We start from the raw sequence: 18,985 nt of genomic DNA on the forward strand, positions 1-18,985 counted from the left end.
ATGGAAGTGAGTTTTATGGTAAAGTGATGCTAAAAGTATAATGTCCTCCATGGTCAGCTTTGCTCATGCCATTATAGTAGGGACATTATTTAGTTTAGAGAGTAAAGTCTCTGTATCAAGATGAATAGGAATCATGGTATAGAGTGACACAACATCAAATGAGACCATGATTTCATTATCATAGATGGTGTGAACACTAGAGGGCACTGTTGTCCTCAAACCCAAAAGACAGACACTGAGGACACAAGTTAAAAGCACCAGGACTTTTTATTCTTTTTAAATTCTTCACAGTGCTTTCCAACACCACAGCACACTGTCCACAATTATTCTTTTTTCTCTATTTTCTTTTCTATTTTCCTCCACACCTTCCAGCAAGCTTTGTCCACCTTCCACCCGACTCTGGCTCACTGGCTGTGCTTAAGGTGGTCCTTTATATAGCGTCCAACCCAGAAGTGCTTCTACTCTTCCGCCCGCATGGCCTGCCAGCACTTCCGGGTCAGGCAGATAGCTCATCTCCCATTCACAGCACCCCTGGTGGCACCCATGGCAACCAACAGAGTTGAGATACCGAACTACAAGTCCCATGGTGCCCTGTGGGAATCTGGGGCACTGTTGTAAAGATAGGAAGCTGCCATCCAGCATCTTACAGGAAGCAGTACCCTAAAAAAGCTGCCTTCCCCTATCCTTCCACTTCCCGGGCATCTCAGCCAGGTTGAGCTGCCAGTCATCTGTTACAATGGATATATTCTTAAGGAGCTGTAATGCAGTCTTGGCACTAATACTGAATCCAAATCATATGTTAAATCGTAAAAGAGGATTTGTGGAGTTTTGGGAGGTGGTAGAATTCCAGGCAGTTTGCATTATTGGATTTCATTTTATAGTAATCCTGTATGTTTAAATGGTTGTTGTTGTGGAGTTTACTCAGAGTGATGTTAACTCTGTTCAGGGTGGGTTTTGTTGGGTTTCTGGCTAGCTGCTCATAAGTACTAGTGTTGGAGAGCATTTCTGCTATTGTAGTGACATATTATATTTTATCCACTGTGAGTGTCACCCTTCCTTTGTTGGTCTGGTGTATTAACAATGGTTTTATCATTTTATAGTGATCTTAATACATTGTTTTTATTAAAGAAACATACCCCTGAATGTCTTGTGTGTAACTGGCTGGCCATTGCACACCATATTTCCTGTGAGTTATCTTTTCACTTCATATAATATGTTCCAGGGTGCCTAGGAAGTTCAAAGAAGAGGTATCTTTATGTTTGAACTTCAAACTTTTGGAGAGAACACTTTGTTCTATGGTGGAAAGCTGTCTTTAGGCGAAGCTGTATATTCCGGATTGTGGTTCATTTGCAGGTATATTCCCTGTGAGTTTGTCCCATTTTTGTTGAGTATATCATGCTTAGATTTACGGCTTTTGGAAGCTGTGTCCTGAATGCATCTCATGCATTCTGCTGTAACCATCTGTCCACATGTTACAAGAAGCCAGGATCATTGCCTTATTGTTTCTGATTTGTACATGGTTAGTTTGTGCTGTGTTTCAATAACAAATTCATATAGAACACGTTTTGTGAATTGTTGAATGATAAATGCCATCTTTGGAGTGGCCATTCGTAGTTTAAATCACATGCACTTTGGAATTACTTTGTGTCAGATGCAACTGTGCTAATATTATCCCAAAATAAAAATATATAATAAACAAAAGTATGAATAACCATAAAGCACCCTAATTCAGGATGTTCATAAAAATTAATTTCATTAGGTTGAAGTACATAATAGTGAGGAATAATTGCATCAGGTGTTTCTACATGCTCTCAAATATAATAGAAAGAAAATCAAAAATAATATCCTAGCAGTAATCACTGACCTTGAAATAGTATAAAATGATACCCCACAGGCTTTTGTTTGAAAATATTTGTTTTTAATCTTCAGGCAATGGCTGCACATAAAGGCATGGGACCACTGGTAAAGAATTAAATATCAAAAATATTATATTCATGACCAGCAACCTCAAAACAGCATAAAATGACACTCCACATACCTATATTACAAATCCCAATTTTTTTGACATTTTGTGAAAAGGCGTAACTTTGACACTTCGCATCTCGTTAGGGGGTGAACCACTGGGGTTGGACAAAATATAGTCCAAAAATGACCTGTTTTATTTACGGGTATTGAGCGCCAAACATAGGAGAGCAGCCTGAAAAAATTGAACACCTTGCATAACTTGTCAGCAAGATGAGTCGAACAGTATTTCATACTGTATGTTGGCATGTTCTTGAGCCAGTGGGCCAGTAAACGCAAGACATTCAAGGCATTAATTAGTAAGTCTTATGAACACAATTTCATAGTGTTTACTGTTAGATGAAGGAAAAAGAACCAGTGCATTTCAGTTATTGTGGTGGAAATGCCAATAAGAAAAATAAGAATCCAGGGTCCAGCTCCTTTCAGGTATAGAGTGCATGTTTAAAGGAAATTAAGGCTCTGGGTGTCATACATGCTTGTTTCATATGATTGAGTGGCCTTATCCCCCAAGGTGAAGCACAAGCCAGCTTCTTCCAACATATACCTGGCACACCCCCATGACTAGTCCATCTTTAGTGTCAATTTTTGTGGGGATGCTTTGTAACCCCCCCAAAATGACTAAAGCTGATCAGATAGAGGATGGGTGAATAAAGGTGAAACAGCACAACCTGCCTATGGCTGCTCATCTGGTGACTTGACTTATTCATCCTTTTATTTTTTGTAATTAATTTTTATTGGCATCAAAAACAAATAGTAAGACAGCAAAAAAACTTTATTGTGGCCATGTCTCCAGAGTGCACACAGGGTTTTGAAAGTCCTGAAAATAAGAATGAAAAATACTGTGAACCCAAGCACTTCATTCACATGGCTATGATCACCCCTGAACATGGGGCAAGCCATGGAAATGCACCCTGACAGGAACAGAAGAGAAGCAGGGAGTAAAACAATAAACTGATAAAAGTTCAGAAGCCACATAAATATCTAGAGGTAATGGGGAAAAAAGAAAGTAGAAAGAAGCCTTGAGTTACGAATGTGGTAATTTACTCTTTTAGATGTTAAACAGACCAAAAATGAATGTCAGGGGGGAAAAAAGCCTATGAAGTTCTTGTGATCATTTTTGCAGAAGACACCATAAGCGTGCAATTTCCTTCACAAAATATGGCCCAAAACTGGACTAAAAATGAGGGATTTTCAGGTGTAAAGGGGCAAAAACTAGGGGGTGAACTCTAAAAGGTTCAACGTCTTGCCTTGCATAACTTGACACCCTTACGAGTAGAATGGTATATCATACGTTAAGTTTTTTAATATGAGTCAGGAGACGTCCAAAAAAAGAAGTTATTTCAAGTGTTCGTGTAAGTAATTGTTATCAACACATAACTGGGTCCCACGGTCAAACAGGTTGACAATTACTGCTATATAACACCCATTCATTCACTGTCGAATGCGTTTAATCCCGGTCGAGATTAAACGTTTCGGAGCCTAGCCCAGGACCACTGAGAACAAATCAGGAACCAGCGCTGGAACCCAAGTAAAAACCCTCCGTGTTATTCGACTCAAAAGCAGTGCTTTAAACTACATTTCCCGTCATCCCCTGCAAGACAAGCGCGATTACAGTAACGATACATATACTGTCGTAGCATGTGTGATACTTACTAACTTCGGGCGCTGCATCACATAACAGAACAATTTGTACACTGTAGCAGCGCATTTTGATGCTGCATGAATATAAATATAAAACGTCGTATGGTGCCACGCCACCGTTCAACTCCTCCGGTTTCGGATGTCAAGTGAAGCACGCGAGCCCGTTTAGCCAATTAGCGGCCGCTTTGCTAGGACGTCGGATTTCATGGCGAAAATACTGAGGTGGGGTCTTCTCTCCTGACTTTGGAAAGAAACGTTTTAATATGTTTGACATACCGAGTGCATCGCGGAGAATTATGTGTCTTTTCGGGTAAACGGGGAAGGAAGCGTTTCGACATTGAAAACTGTAAGTATTGCGTTTTAATAAGGGGTGTCGTTTGTCAGTGAACTCCCCTCGCGGGGGGGCCCGTGCGCTTCAAAAGGGGCTCAGCGGGGCCGGCCGGAATCAGCCCTGCTTTAGTGGCTCCGCTGACCGAATGTGGCTTTTAGAGTTAGCTGGCGAGGTCGGGGAAATGTGAAGAACAAAAAGCATGACACTTAAGGTGCTGCAAAGTCTTCTACACAAACAATTCAGTAATGGCAAAAAAAATTAGCATAGAGGTCTGCAAGACAGGGTTATCAGTTGTCTGATTCGCATGCCACAATGTGAACGTTTGAAAGTCGTGCCTAATGCTTTCGACTGACAGATTTATAGAACGGAGTGGCTGATGTGCCACATCTGTAGCGGTGGTGTCGCCAAAACATTGGAAAGGCCTGTAAGGCCTCTTTCTTTACTGTAAGAATGCCGACGTGTTTTATGACAGGCATAATCCTGAGTTTGCACTAATTCGTGAGTTTAATTTGTAGAGATTAGATCCCCTGCTAACAGATTAGTACAAAAAATATCGTATTCTTAAACGTATTCTAGATGTCATTGCATATTTAGAGATGAGATAAAAAACATTCTCCAGCGTGCTTAATCCAATTTAGGAGACCTGCCGTCAGTCTTCTCTTTATTGGGTGCAAAGTAGGTCATTTATTTGCTTAGTAGACGCTTTTATCCAAAGCGTTTTACTAAAGAGGTCAACATAATCAAGTAAACATCACCTTGGAGGGACTGTTTTGGAGCAACTGTTACAGACGAAGGTTACAAAGTTGATCACCGCCAGCAAAGAGCTCAGAACAGAATACAAGCGAGTTACAATTCCTTGGTTACAAAAACCTAACAGGTTGTTAGAAAGAAATTCACCAAACTAGAGTCCTCAAATGGTTTGTTCCAGTAGCTAGGACCTACACGTGAAAAGAGTGGATTGAGATTTGATGTCATGTAGAGGGAACATCACCAGATGCTGTTCATCAACGGACCTGAGTGGTCGAGAAGGGGCATAGGACCTCACAAGTGGTGTTGACCCATTGTCTACGACCCATTGTCTACTCTAGACTAACTTAATAGTGCTGCTACGGGGAGTCAACTTCAGCTGGTTGAACACCAAATACAGTATGCTGCAGCATTTGGAATAATATGCAGAAGCTTGGTGACCCACCCTGGTAATTGACCTGGACAAGGACATCTGTCCGATTTAGAATGGCCAGTCAGATGGACAGAGAACATTCTTGGGATGTTGGAGGAAAGCCTATGCATATATTGAGAACATGCCAATGTAAAAATCTCTGCAGTTCTCACACAATAAGCATACTTGATTTGATATCAGCAGTTTAAAAATACTACAGAATTAAACCTGTATGTTAAGAAATGAAGTTAACTAAGCAATATTGATTATATCAGTTGTGTCTATCACACCAATTAAATTGTACTATTTCTGTAAACTTAAAATAATGCAGCAACTAGGTAGTGCAAGCATATACCACGTTTCTGCATACAAATGTGAGTGTCCAGTAAAGTTCAAAAGAAATTTCAAAAGTAATCCACAGACATAGAATGGAGGTGGATGTGTGGTGGGGGTCCCTAAAATTTGTAATTGTATTAAAAAAAACTTTATTGTGAAACTTACATCAATTCCTTTTCAGTCACCTTTAAAACACTCTCCTTGGATATAACAAAAAAAAAAAAAGTGTTTCAATGCCTCCGGCATATTTTCCTACTTTTCTTCCATGGTAGCAAATCTTTTTCTCAATCCCTTTGCTCTCATTTTTAATTTTATGAACAAAAAGACTTCACATGGATCACGATCTGGCAAATACAGGGGTGAGAAACAACCGCCACATTGTTTTTAATTAAAACTTCTGACTGACAGTACAGTGAGTTTAGGTGCGTGAGTTGTCATGATGCAAAACAGTTCTGCATGCGCCACTCCTTCAGACCACCCCGCCCCCCTCCATGCTTTCCAGTTGATTTCTCAGCAGGTCATGTGACCTGTTAACTATGTTCAGGCAGAACAAGCTCTTTATGAACAAGTTCATCAATGTTAAAAAAGCACAATCTTCATTTTCCCTTGAAAATCTGCACTGGTGTTTTGGACAGAATAAATCTCCAAAATACCTGCATATTTCCACAATAAACAACAAAATGCACACTCCTACAACTCCGTATAGTGCCGCTGGGTGGACAGTTTAATCACTCTTGTAGGCATACAATATCTAAAAGCATATTTGAGAATACTGCACCATACTGATTCTGGAAATTTTTGGCTCCCCTTCTCGTAAGTCTCAAAAAGTGTCTCGGTTCTTTGTTTAATACTAATAATAATAATAATATTAATACATTTATTTATAGACATAAAATTACAATTTTGTGCTGCAAGATTAGGTCACTTAATTTCATATGCATTGAAAATATGAAGCACAGCTGAAAAGTACCTTGACTCCTGCCTAAAGTGGCACTCAATTACCTCAGTCTTCAATAATTGATCATTTTGCATAAGTGACAGCTATATATCCAATTCTTCTTGATCAGGTCAGAGGATTATAACTCTTTGAAATGTTAGTAATTACGGTGGTTCCTGGATGTTCCAATCTCTAAGTGCCAAATTTACAATTTCTTTCTTCCTTCTTTTCCTTCAGTTTGCAATTTAGTGGGACACTACAATCCTTAATAGTAAAACAATGTTCTCCTCTTCTTTCTCTCCCTCTTCTTTATTGTTCTGTATCTTTCTATTTTCTTCTTCAAATCCTTTAGCAATCATGTTGCATTTCATAGTCACTCTATTTTGATTGTATGACCTTTCCTGGGAATGTTTTTTAAGGATGTCTCTTATTCTTCAAAAATGATCTGGGAGTATTCCCCAATATTTTCCTTGTTTTCTTCTATAGCTATCATTCTGTCTAGCATTGTACTTATCTGCACCCTCTTCTTCCTCAAATATTTTCTTGTTGGACTTCCTACTTTTCCTTCCCTTCCATCCAGTGAAGGCTGTTCTTTCTCAGTGCATTTGCTGCTAAGATTTTTCTAGGCTCTCGCTGGAAATTTCAAGACTCTTTATTTTTCATATCGGAAAGCCTCTATAGTGTGGTCCAGATCTAATTATGCAATTTTCATTACACTATATCTTATTAAGTTTATTACATAGAAAATCACCCGAAAAATCCTGGAACATCGAGAAGTGTGCGAATTGACGACATGAAGAATCGTCTTTGCGCCAAACTGGAATCGTCCCCGCATAAATCATAGTCATCCAGACGATCTGGATCTGCATAATTAGATCTGGACCACCCTGTATATTAGTCATGTTTTTCTTGAAATCACAGCTGCTAGGATTAATGGGTCTTCTTGTCTCATCACTTCTAAATGACATTATGTGGTGTGGAAGGTCCTGTGCTGGATAGCTCAAAATCACCATCACTAATTTAAACCTTAATTTTCTGTGCATTAGGGCATGTCATATGGAACGGGCCTCTCTCTTTGGTGTGCTGTGGTACAGTTCTCTGTTGTTCTAAATTATTCCTATATGGGGATGTGTGGGACTTGGGTGTAGTATGAAGAGATGGATGCTGATAGGGAGTTTCTTTTGTTTCATTTTATAATAACCCTTTGTAATTATTAATTATCTTTTATGATTTATTTGTTTGGATGTTTATTAATAAATGTCTGAGTACAATAGAAAAAAAGTCATACCAGGCTCTCCCCCTTTATACTACAAGTCCTGTTAACACCTGTACTTTTAAAAAATGAAGTCTAGAAAAATAAATTACAATTTTGTCGACGGCAGAGCCTTTGACTAAAAGGTTCTCACATTCTAGAAAACAAATCTTTTAATATATGAGATTCTCTTTCAACCTTAACATTTAAATTAAAGTTGAAAAGTCAGTATTTTAACATACTGTAACATGGTGTTCCTGCTAGAAAACTGAACACACAGATGTTTCAGTGTGGTTCATGTTACTGATGTGACAGTTTATATAGCTTTAATATACTGTACTTGTGACAGTCCTTGTGATTGGCTCTTACAAAGTCTTTTTCTGTCTTTTTCTTTTCTTGGTTTGCTGAAGACCAAAGTGCTTAAAGTAGATTAGTTTCACCTGGTATATATCCACTTTTATGCGTACAGTACATGTGTGCAGGGGTGGACAAAATAACAGAAACACTTAATATAACACCTAATATATAGGAGGGCCACTCTTTTTCTTCAGAACAGCTTCAGTCCTTTTTGGCATCCTGTAATACAAGCCTTTCCTTTAAGATTCTTCCAGTTATTTGAGGGATGAAAGTGCACTCCAGATTTGTGCCTTAAAGTTGTAGCGGGGCCACATAGGGGGTTTTTGTTTCTATGTAAGTGTGTCCTGTTGAGTGTTTGTTAAATGTGAATGACAACAGTGGGTGCACCGATTTCTGTTTGTAAATTGGGGTCAGTGTCTTTAAACAGGTTTGCACTGATGCAGAGGGGCTTGTGGGATTGGTAATTTGTGGTTTGTATGCACTGTACCAATAAAACCAGAAGTGAAGGATGTGGCGGGACTTTTCGAGTGGACCATATTCTAATCAACATCATCTGCAGCAGCTCCTACACATTTTCAGTTACTGGACATTCATAGTGGAGAAGGGTGGTGCTCGACCACAAGACGCAAGGACGGCAGTGGGTTCTTTTCCTCCCAATCCAGTCCTTTGATGCTGTTGGATAAGAGCTGGACAGAATTTCACTATTCATATTCCAGGTCCAGCAGTTACACACTTCTTTCCATAAATTAACCCTAGTTTCCATTTCTAGAATCGCCCCCATCATTTAGAGTAAGGACGTTTTTTTTTTCCAGTGCTGTAAATCATCGTCGTTGGGGTGTGTTTAGTATTTTTTGTATTTGTAAATAGTTATTCTAGCAAATAAGGATTTATATATTTGTGTGTTTAGTGTATTTTATCTTAATGGTTTTTTTCCTTGGTGTTGTTAATATTTGGGTGGCAGGGTGGAAATTCTGTAGGGCTTAGGTGTTAGCCTGACTTTATCCGTCCCTCATTTTAAAAGCGTAGCAGCTTCCTTGCTATGCAAATCTGGTAGCACATTCCACACAAGCTATAAGCTGAGGGGTATGCTACAAAGTTTCCGTGATGTTTAGATCTGGTGATTGGGGAGGTTATAGAAGGTGTTTACGTTCATCCCAATTTTCATAAAACTAGTCTTGGAATTATTTTAGCAAACGTATGGAGGTACTATCATGGAATAGGGGAACCTCCTGGTCCAGAACATGTGGTCCTATAAAATTACGTCATATTCCTTTGTGATTATACACCTTGCAGATGGCCACAAGATGACTGCCTATATCCATACAGATAAACCACCACTTTTAACAGCTGGGAGCAAACATTGTGTATTGAAGCCATCCTTTGTATTTCTCCAAACATAAACCCATCTAGATGTAGGAATTTAACTGAAAGATGACCATTAGACCATAGCATTCTGAGTTTGTGGAAAAATTCATAAACACAAGTTTGATTTTTTTGATGTGTGATTCCCATTTGGATTCAAAAAGTGTTTTTTTTTTTTTAATTTTTTTTTTATATATATCCAATGGCAATGCTGCCAAAAATTACAGTTGTGTTAAAGAAGTTCCTTGGTAATTTTTGAGATAGTACCTTTTATGGCAATTAACAGCTATCATGTGATTCATCCATCTATCTGTTTCAGTCACTGTTTATTTAAAGTCACTGTTACTAATGTCAGCGCAGTTTGGTATACTCTGTCATTATTGGTGAGACTATCCGCCTTCTGTTTTGTCATGATTGGGTCTTAGGCAGGCCCTGTTTCTTCTCTTCATACTCTTTTATTTATCTAGACCTTAACAGAATACCTCAAGTCTCATACTCTTCCACACAGTTAGGTATGTAGCTCAGCACTTCCCTTTCCTTTTACATCTATAATCCCAGGCTATTAGACAGAGCATGAAAACAGGTAGGATAAAAAAAGTTACAGATTTATTCATATATTTAGTTCAAATAGATAGTGCCAAAAATAAAAGCAAAATAATATGTGAACTACATACAGTCTGGTACTGCTAAATGTTTTATTTTCCAAGTGGCCTGTTTCTTGTTTGCTTAAAGTATCAATAGTAAGAGGATACTTGACTTACAAGTACTTCCTCCTCCTTTCTTCTTTTTGATCAGCTTTTTATTTTTACCGATATAAAGTTAATCTAGTGATGTGACTATTCTGCCTCCAAGACAGCTTTGACTTTTTTTAAAATTAAATATCTTGTGCCCTAGTCTTAGACAGCTGTACCTGTAAATTAACATATAAGAAGGGATGCAATTGCATGTGCAACTGGTATGGCTAGATAGGTAAATGATAGGTTTGAAATGTTTGTTACATTTATGACTGTCTCTACATCAGTCATGCAAAAAAAAGTTTATAAAAACACAGACTGTACAGGATGAGATTGATGTGCCTTGAGATACTTTTACTTCAGTCATAATTCTTAGAGTGCTTCACACATTTCCTACGGTAGGTTGGCACCCTGCCCAGGATTGGTTCCTGCCTTGTGCCCTGTGTTGGCTGGGATTGGCTCCAGCAGACCCCGTGACCCTGTGTTCGATTCAGCGGTTTAGAAAATGGATGGATGGATACTTCACACATGCTTTGTCATTTAGACAAGCAATTGAGTAAGTTTGTTGAAATCACATTTTCTGTCTTTATAATGCAAGAATTACTGTATAGCCGGAAATACTGTATAATAGCACATTTTAGGTTTAAATACTGTATAATAGCACATTTTAGGTTTACAAATGATATAGTGAAGACAGTATTAATTATAATTGCTGAAGGAATTCTGTCACACTTGTGTGGCAGTATATGAATTAAACAAAGGAGCAACACTACCCAGGTGTTGACATGATAGGCTGAGATCCAGTGCATGAATATGGCATTGAGTGGTGCCTTATATGACAGGCTGACATCTCAGAATGTTGGATAACTCATAAACTCTGACTAGGCCTGGACATCTGTGGGCTGACATAAGGTTATTTTAGTGGTGAGTCTTGTTTCTCTGCTTGGGCTAATAAGTATCAGATTCACACATGGAAATGATGAGTGCAATCCTGCCAATATTCTTGCATGGCAAACTGCCAGAACAGTTGGTGTCACAATGTGGAGTTTGACTGCCTTGGCTTCTTCAATAGAGACAACTTGATCATACTGTGATAATCTAGGAAAACTCTTTTGCCTCATAATGGACCTTTTATGACAATCCTGCCTGATTCACTTGTCTATTAGGACAAAGCCTATCCAGATAAAACTGTAGTCTCTTGAGAGTGCATGTATTATATCAATTTTTTTCTGTCTGCTAGAGGGCATAGGGGGGATATTTTAGGATACCAGCAGCAGCCTGATTCATCAGTTCTGCAAACCATTGCCTCCTTGAAGAAACAGTTTCATATTGTTTTACTTCTGCTTCAAATCAGAGTTAGTACTTGTGTGACAGCATGTCCATAATGTATTGTTGATTTTCCCCACCAAATGTAGGGGCTTTGTTCAGTCCTGACAACCTCTAACTACAGTCCTATTTCTAGACCACCACATATGCCCTTTACTGTGGTCTTAGAATAATTTCTTGCTCGTGTATCGCCTATTTTTAAATTTTTAAGCACATTGGAACATTGTTTCTAATTTCAGTTATTTGTCACAGCTTGTGTTGTTAATATTAGAAGCATCCTTAAATAAAAAAAAGGTTATTTGAATTATATGAATATTTGTATGTGCATATTGCAATTTAACTATAAATATTTAGCGCTCTCTGAGCTCAACGGTTTGAAGTGTGCTATAACACTCAGGGTTGGGGGAGAGATCCTGCCCCAAGTGGAGGAGTTCAAGTATCTTGGGGTCTTGTTCACGAGTGAGGGAAGAATGGAGCGTGAGATCAACAGGCGGATCGGTGCGGCATCCGCAGTGATGCGGGCTCTGCATCGGTCTGTCGTGGTGAAAAAGGAGCTGAGCTGTAAGGCAAAGCTCTTAATTTACCAGTCGATCTACATTCCTACCCTCACCTATGGTCATGAGCTATGGGTAGTCATTGAAAGAGCGAGATCGCGAGTACAAGCAGCTGAAATGAGTTTCCACCGCAGGGTGTCTGGGCTGTCCCTTAAAGATAGGGTGAGAAGCTCAGTCATCCTCTCGATGTGGAGGGGCAGCGGCTCTACTCTGAACCCCTCCAGGAATCGGATGAGGTGGCTCAGGCATCTGATTAGGATGCCTCCTGGACACCTGCCTGGTGAAGTGTTTCGGGCATGTCCAACCGGGAGGATGCCCCGGGGAAGACCAAGGACATGCTGGATGCACTATGTCTCTCAGCTGGCCTGGGAACGCCTTGGGATTCTCCCGGAAGAGCTAGAAGAAGTGGCCTGGGAGAGGGAAGTCTGGGCCTCTCTGCTCAAGCTGCTGCCCCCGCAACCCGACCTCGGATTAGCGGAAGAGGATGGATGGATGGATATAACAAAATATACTGGAAATTGTATATAACTAAACATATAGACATTACATATTCTCTGCTTTTGCACATCAAATGTACACTTGATTTACCTGACACAATGCTCAGATAAGTCTTTTCTCCTGTAAAAATTTGGTATTCATACTATGGATTATTGACACTGGTCATGTTTCTATTGTATCATGTATTATTGGAGTAACTGACAAAACAATTTTACCATTCAGAAATGTTTTTGACATCAGTGTCCAAGTTGGGGAAAAAAAATATATGAAATTGGGATATATCTATAGATGATAATTTATATTAACTTACAACCTTTGGTTACATCAGCTCACAAAATAAGTCCAGACATAATTGTTACAGATAATAAACCTATAATTCAAAGAATTTATATCATATGAATTTTTATGCTTATAAAGCTGTGTTTTCCAACAAGTCATGTTTTATTGTTTTAATTGGTGGCTTAAAGTGACGTTTTGCTTAGGTTAACTAAATTCACTTTTTTTTCCTGTTTATTCCCTTTTCAAAAAAGAAAAGTAATGTTAAGAATAAGTGCTAAGCATTTCAATGTAGCAGTACTCTAATCATATTTTTTTCCAAAAGACACCTTGTTAATGGCCAAAAACATGTTCCATCAGTCCTTCACAATGAAAGCCCACTGTTCATTCTTTGCTACCTTTTCCTTCTTCACACTTCTAAAGCTACATACCGCATTGTTTCAGAAGGTAATGGAACATCCTATTCCCCACCATGCCACAACAACATGTTATTTTTACAAGAAGTAACAATGGCAACTTCCTAATGTGCTAAACCACAGTAGAAATGATATAGGAAAATGTCTCCATGTTGACAAATTTCAACCGTTGTCTCGTCTGTACCAGTGTAATTTGCAGCAATAGCCTGCCCTCTATAACATGGAGTACAAGACAGGAATGAGATTGTGTTTATCCAACTTTATTTATGTTTTTTTTAACTTTGTCTTCCCATAGGAAAACAAACGGAAGGATTTATTTCCAGCAATTTCCAGATTTATGCCCGTTGCTGTTGACTATACAATGAAAAAGAGGCGAAATACCAAGCAGAAGGACAAATTTTCCCCCAGTTCTGTAAAAAATGTCTCATCTGATATGTTGGCGGATGATTGCAGTAACTGTTGTTTGGGTATTGAACGTCATCCGATAAATCCGTACCCTCTTCTAGAAGGACAAAAAAAGCACTTATGCTGCACACAGTACAACAGAAACTTTCTTCAGTTCCTAAATGCTGACAGACTAAAGCCATCTTCCTTCTGTGACCTAATTATAATGGTTGAAGGAAAACAGTACACTGCACACAAGGTGGTTGTTTCTTTTGGTAGTAGTTATTTCAATGCTCGCTTGAGTAAAAATCCTGAAATGAATCGTGTCATGTTGGACCATGTCACAGATACAGCATTCCAGCATTTGCTGGAATTTTTATACACCTCTGAATTTACAATATATGAAAGTGAAATCCCATCACTTGTTGAGGCAGCCAAATTCCTAGACATAATTGATGCAGTAAATCTGCTGACAAGTGAAGGAATTGCATTATCTACACAAACGGGACAGGTTGTTGAAGAAACTTCATACAGTGTGGAAAGTACAGCTATATCAGAGGACAGTGGTGCAGACCCCTCTAGCAATCAATGCACAATATGTAGTCGGCGCTTTTGTTATAGAAAATCTCTTGAAAATCATTTAGCAAAGTCTCACAGTGCTGTTTTGGAAGGAAAGTCTGATGAAGGATCTAAAACATTTGAGGACACAGAACATGTGACAAGGAGGTCTGTCCGTATGCGCAAGTGCCCTATAAAATTTGGCAGTGATGAATGTTCAGAGACATCAGATGACAGTAGTTCAGATAAAACTTGTAGTGAAGAGGACAAATTCAGCTTCTCTGAAGAGGAAGACTCCGAGAGTGAAGATGAGGAAAACCAGTCTGAAGGAGCATCAAGTGAATCAGATGCACAGCAGCCTAGTGACAATGAAAATATAGATGCAGAAGTTCCTAGTCAGAGTTTCCCAGAAGGTCTTGCACCAGTCATTGTTCATAGTGCCAATAAGAAAATACTTAAATGTCCAAAATGTGATAAAACCTTCGACAGAGCAGGTGAGAAGTCTAAACAACAAAAGTTTACATTTCTTACATGATGTCATTAATTTAAAGCTTCATTTTTAGTTATAATATTACTATATATACAGGTGTGTTAGTGCATGCTTCTTTTAGTGCATCAATATTAAAGCTCACCTAATAGTTAAATAAAGTATATTGAAATATTTTTAATTCAGTTACTTAAATGCTATAACAGTTGATCTGCCTTTGTGCAGAATAAAATAACAGAGAAATTCACATCATCCTGCAAGTTGCCCTTATACTGAGCCAGACATTATCATATACAATAGTGATACATTTTTAAAATATTGAATCAAGTACAAGTGCATTTAACCTTAACCAATAAATTCATACAGTATCTATTCAAGTGCTGTCTTTAAGCAAGGCTGTTTGAAGTTTAAAACTCCGTAAAAATTTAATTGGCTGCATTTCTAGCCTCACTGGGCATTTTCTGAGCATGAGGCAGAAATAAAGCGTAAACAAAGGGATGTCATAACGTATGATTTTACATGTTATATAAATGACTATGTATAATTTTGCTTTTTGCAGAGTTTTGTTGCTGTGTAAAACTGGAACATGATGGTTTTTCAGTTCAGTCATGTTAAAGAGTGTCATCTCTTCCTCAGCTGCTCTCTTTTTCTCATCTTTTTTTTTAAGAAATTTAATTTTATTGCTTTCTGGCCAATGATTTTTGTGTTAGTCCCCCAAATTAGAGTTAAGTAGTTGATGGTTTCAGGAAACTTAAAATATGTTAACCATTGCTACTGTCTAAACTCAAAGTCTCTAGTTTTATTAGTATTAAATTCCATAGAGTCATACTCTCATTGTTTACAGTGCATCCGGAAAGTATTCACAGCACATCACTTTTTCCACATTTTATGTTACAGCCTTATTCCAAAATGGATTAAATTCATTTTTTCCTCAGAATTCTACACACAACACCCCATAATGACAACATGAAAAAGTTTACTTGAGGTTTTTGCAAATTTATTAAAAATAAAAAAATTGAGAAAGCACATGTACATAAGTATTCACAGCCTTTGCCATGAAGCTCAAAATTGAGCTCAGGTGCATCCTGTTTCCCCTGATCATCCTTGAGATGTTTCTGCAGCTTAATTGGAGTCCACCTGTGGTAAATTCAGTTGATTGGACATGATTTGGAAAGGCACACACCTGTCTATATAAGGTCCCACAGTTGACAGTTCATGTCAAAGCACAAACCAAGCATGAAGTCAAAGGAATTGTCTGTAGACCTCCGAGACAGGATTGTCTCGAGGCACAAATCTGGGGAAGGTTACAGAAAAATTTCTGCTGCTTTGAAGGTCCCAATGAGCACAGTGGCCTCCATCATCCGTAAGTGGAAGAAGTTCAAACCACCAGGACTCTTCCTAGAGCTGGCCGGCCATCTAAACTGAGCGATCGGGGAGAAGGGCCTTAGTCTGGGAGGTGACCAAGAACCCGATGGTCACTCTGTCGGAGCTCCAGAGGTCCTCTGTGGAGAGAGGAGAACCTTCCAGAAGGACAACCATCTCTGCAGCAATCCACCAGTCAAGCCTTTATGGAAGAGTGGCCTTAGTAAAAGGCACATGGCAGCCCGCCTGGAGTTTGCCAAAAGGCACCCGGACTCTCAGGACTCAAAATTCTCTGGTCTGATGAGACAAAGATTGAACTCTTTGGTGTGAATGCCAGGCGTCACATTTGGAGGAAACCAGGCACCGCTCATCAGCAGGCCAATACCATCCCTACAGTGAAGCATGGTGGTGGCATCATTATGCTGTTGGGATGTTTTTCAGCTGCAGGAACTGGGAGACTAGTCAGGATAAAGGGAAAGATGACTGCAGCAATGTACAGAGACATCCTGGATGAAAACCTGCTCCAGAGCGCTCTTGACCTCAGACTGGGGCGACGGTTCATCTTTCAGCAGGACAACGACCCTAAGCACACAGCCAAAATATCAAAGGAGTGGCTTCAGGACAACTCTGTGAATGTCCTTGAGTGGCCCAGCCAGAGCCCAGACTTGAATCTGATTGAACATCTCTGGAGAGATCTTAAAATGGCTGTGCACCGACGCTTCCCATCCAACCTGATGGAGCTTGAGAGGTTCTGCAAAGAGGAATGGGCGAAACTGGCCAAGGATAGGTGTGCCAAGCTTGTGGCATCATATTCAAAAAGACTTGAGGCTGTAATTACTGCCAAAGGTGCATCAACAAAGTATTGAGCAAAGGCTGTGAATACTTATGTACATGTGATTTTTCAGTTTTTATTTTTAATAAATTTGCAAAAACCTCAAGTAAACTTTTTCACATTGTCATTATGGGGTGTTGTGTGTAGAATTCTGAGGAATAAAATGAATTTAATCCATTTTGGAATAAGGCTGTAACATAACAAAATGTGGAAAAAGTGATGCTCTGTGAATACTTTCCGGATGCACTGTATAATCTCTTTAACAATTTGCAGTGATTGAAAATAATAGTGTTATATTAGCAGTTTATTTGATATTTTTCAGAGGATGAAATAATTAAAACTAGCCAACCCGGCGTAGCATACGCGCATAATCAGGCCACTTTTAAATGATTTTAAGCACAGAGGAAAAAATAAACATTTGAAAAATCCGTAATTTAATAAACCACCAAGAAAAGTAACATTGCAACAATGCACGCTTACTAACCAACATACAATTGTCCGTGACTGAAAACGGAGGAGCGCCGTCGCGCTTTCTCCTTCCAAAGCGGCGGGCGGGTTGAACGGCGCCGCTCAATACGCACTGCCCGCTTATGTGCCCGCCCCAACTCCCTACCTGAGTTGCTTTCGCCTGTGTACAGTCCACACGCACCTGTGAGTCACGTTGACTGTTAATTTTCCAAACACCGCCTCAGTCGGTTTCCACGTTGATTTTTCATTGTTCTTTGCGGTTCTGACTGCTTTTTTTTTATATATAATCCACCAAGTCACCCGACCATGGGGGCTTTACAAAGGCAGGGACGTAATCAGTGCGGCGTATGACCTGCACGCATTCGGGAATTTCTCGTTCGTGGGAACAATTGGAAGCCACGGTCTCCATCACGAATGGGGTTCAACGGCTTACCCACGCCGGGTAGACACACGCTGATCCATTCAGTGTAGCGCGTGCAGTACCGACATACATGTGCATCACAGACCTGTTAATGCTCAATCTCACGTGGCTGAAAGCCACTTGTCCCTCTAAGAATTTGGACGCCGACCGCTGTTGGGTCGTGTAACTATTTAGCAGGTGGGAGTCTCGTTCGTTTTGGAAATAACCAGCCAAATCGCTCCACCAACTAAGAACTGCCATAGCACCACCCACAGAATCGAGAAAGAGCTATCAATCTGTCAATCCTGTGCGTGTCCGGGCCGGGTGAGGTTTCCTGTGTTGAGTCAAATGAAGCGAAGGCTCCACACCTGGTGGTGCCCTTCCGTCAATTCCTTTAAGTTTCAGCTTTGTAACCATACTCCCCCCTGAACCCAAAGACTTTGCTTACCCGGTTGGCTGCCCGCGGGTCGCCTGTGGTGAGTCACTTGCAGTGCAGTGCAGTCCACTTAATGCACAATGATTAGCATTTAGTGCACGTGAACAGTTCTGTGCTTGAAGGTTCTTTGGGACTGAGTGTAGGCCTTCACTCATAATATTACTAGCTCTTTTAGTAAGTAAGAGGAGTGTTATTTCTTATGACATTGGCCACAGTCAGCTTACAGGAAGGTTAACACTGAGCTGCATAAAGTTCCATTGTCCCCGAGTAGCCCCCATTTGAAAAAGGTATTGCTGCTAATTCCCAATGTATAGAAAACTATTCGTATCGTTGATGACAGCACAAACTATCCAAACAGAAAGCAAAATAGATTGTACCAGGGTTAATGTGAGATTATGGAGTTAGTTGTTAGCCTAAAATATCTTAAAGCTTGTGCCAGTATTAATGTAAATTTGAGTGACATTTCAAATATTCAATGTGTAATATGCTGTATATAATATCATTAACCAGTGAACTGTATTCAGCAAACAAAGATTGTAGGTTTTGGGAACATCAAGTCAATAGGCAATACAGTGGATCCTTGACAGATTTGTAACTGAAACTAAGATTTTTTTTCAAGCTCTCTGGTTATTGATGAGTCATTTAAAAACCTTTAGAATCGGTTAGTGTAATAAGCTTGTAGTTGTTCAATCGACATACATTTTGCTTCTTTGGAATAAAGACAAGAATGATAATAGTGGATCTAAGCACACAAGGAATTGCAACAACTTTCACCAGGGATTACATTTACAAAAAATGAAAAAAATATTTTCATTACAATGCTTCCAATAAGTTTATCTGAAAAACTGCAGCTGGAT

General features: G+C 39.4%; 1 protein-coding gene across 2 annotated transcripts in view; it reads left to right on the plus strand.

The window, feature by feature from the left end:
- Window positions 1-3,661: 3,661 nt before the first annotated feature.
- zbtb41 (zinc finger and BTB domain containing 41) overlaps window positions 3,662-18,985 on the plus strand; it is a 48,801-nt gene continuing 33,477 nt past the window's right edge. The window contains exons 1-2 of one of the 2 annotated variants that reach the window (XM_039734997.1): window positions 3,662-4,009; window positions 13,497-14,637. In XM_039734997.1, coding sequence (XP_039590931.1) covers window positions 13,539-14,637 — 1,099 coding nt within the window. In that variant the 5' untranslated portion in view covers window positions 3,662-4,009; window positions 13,497-13,538. The remainder of the gene's footprint in view (window positions 4,010-13,496; window positions 14,638-18,985) is intronic. The other variant, XM_039734998.1, reaches the window with a different exon arrangement.

The sequence above is a fragment of the Polypterus senegalus genome, chromosome 14 (genome assembly GCF_016835505.1).
Source record: "Polypterus senegalus isolate Bchr_013 chromosome 14, ASM1683550v1, whole genome shotgun sequence".
NCBI classification, from domain to species: domain Eukaryota; kingdom Metazoa; phylum Chordata; class Cladistia; order Polypteriformes; family Polypteridae; genus Polypterus; species Polypterus senegalus.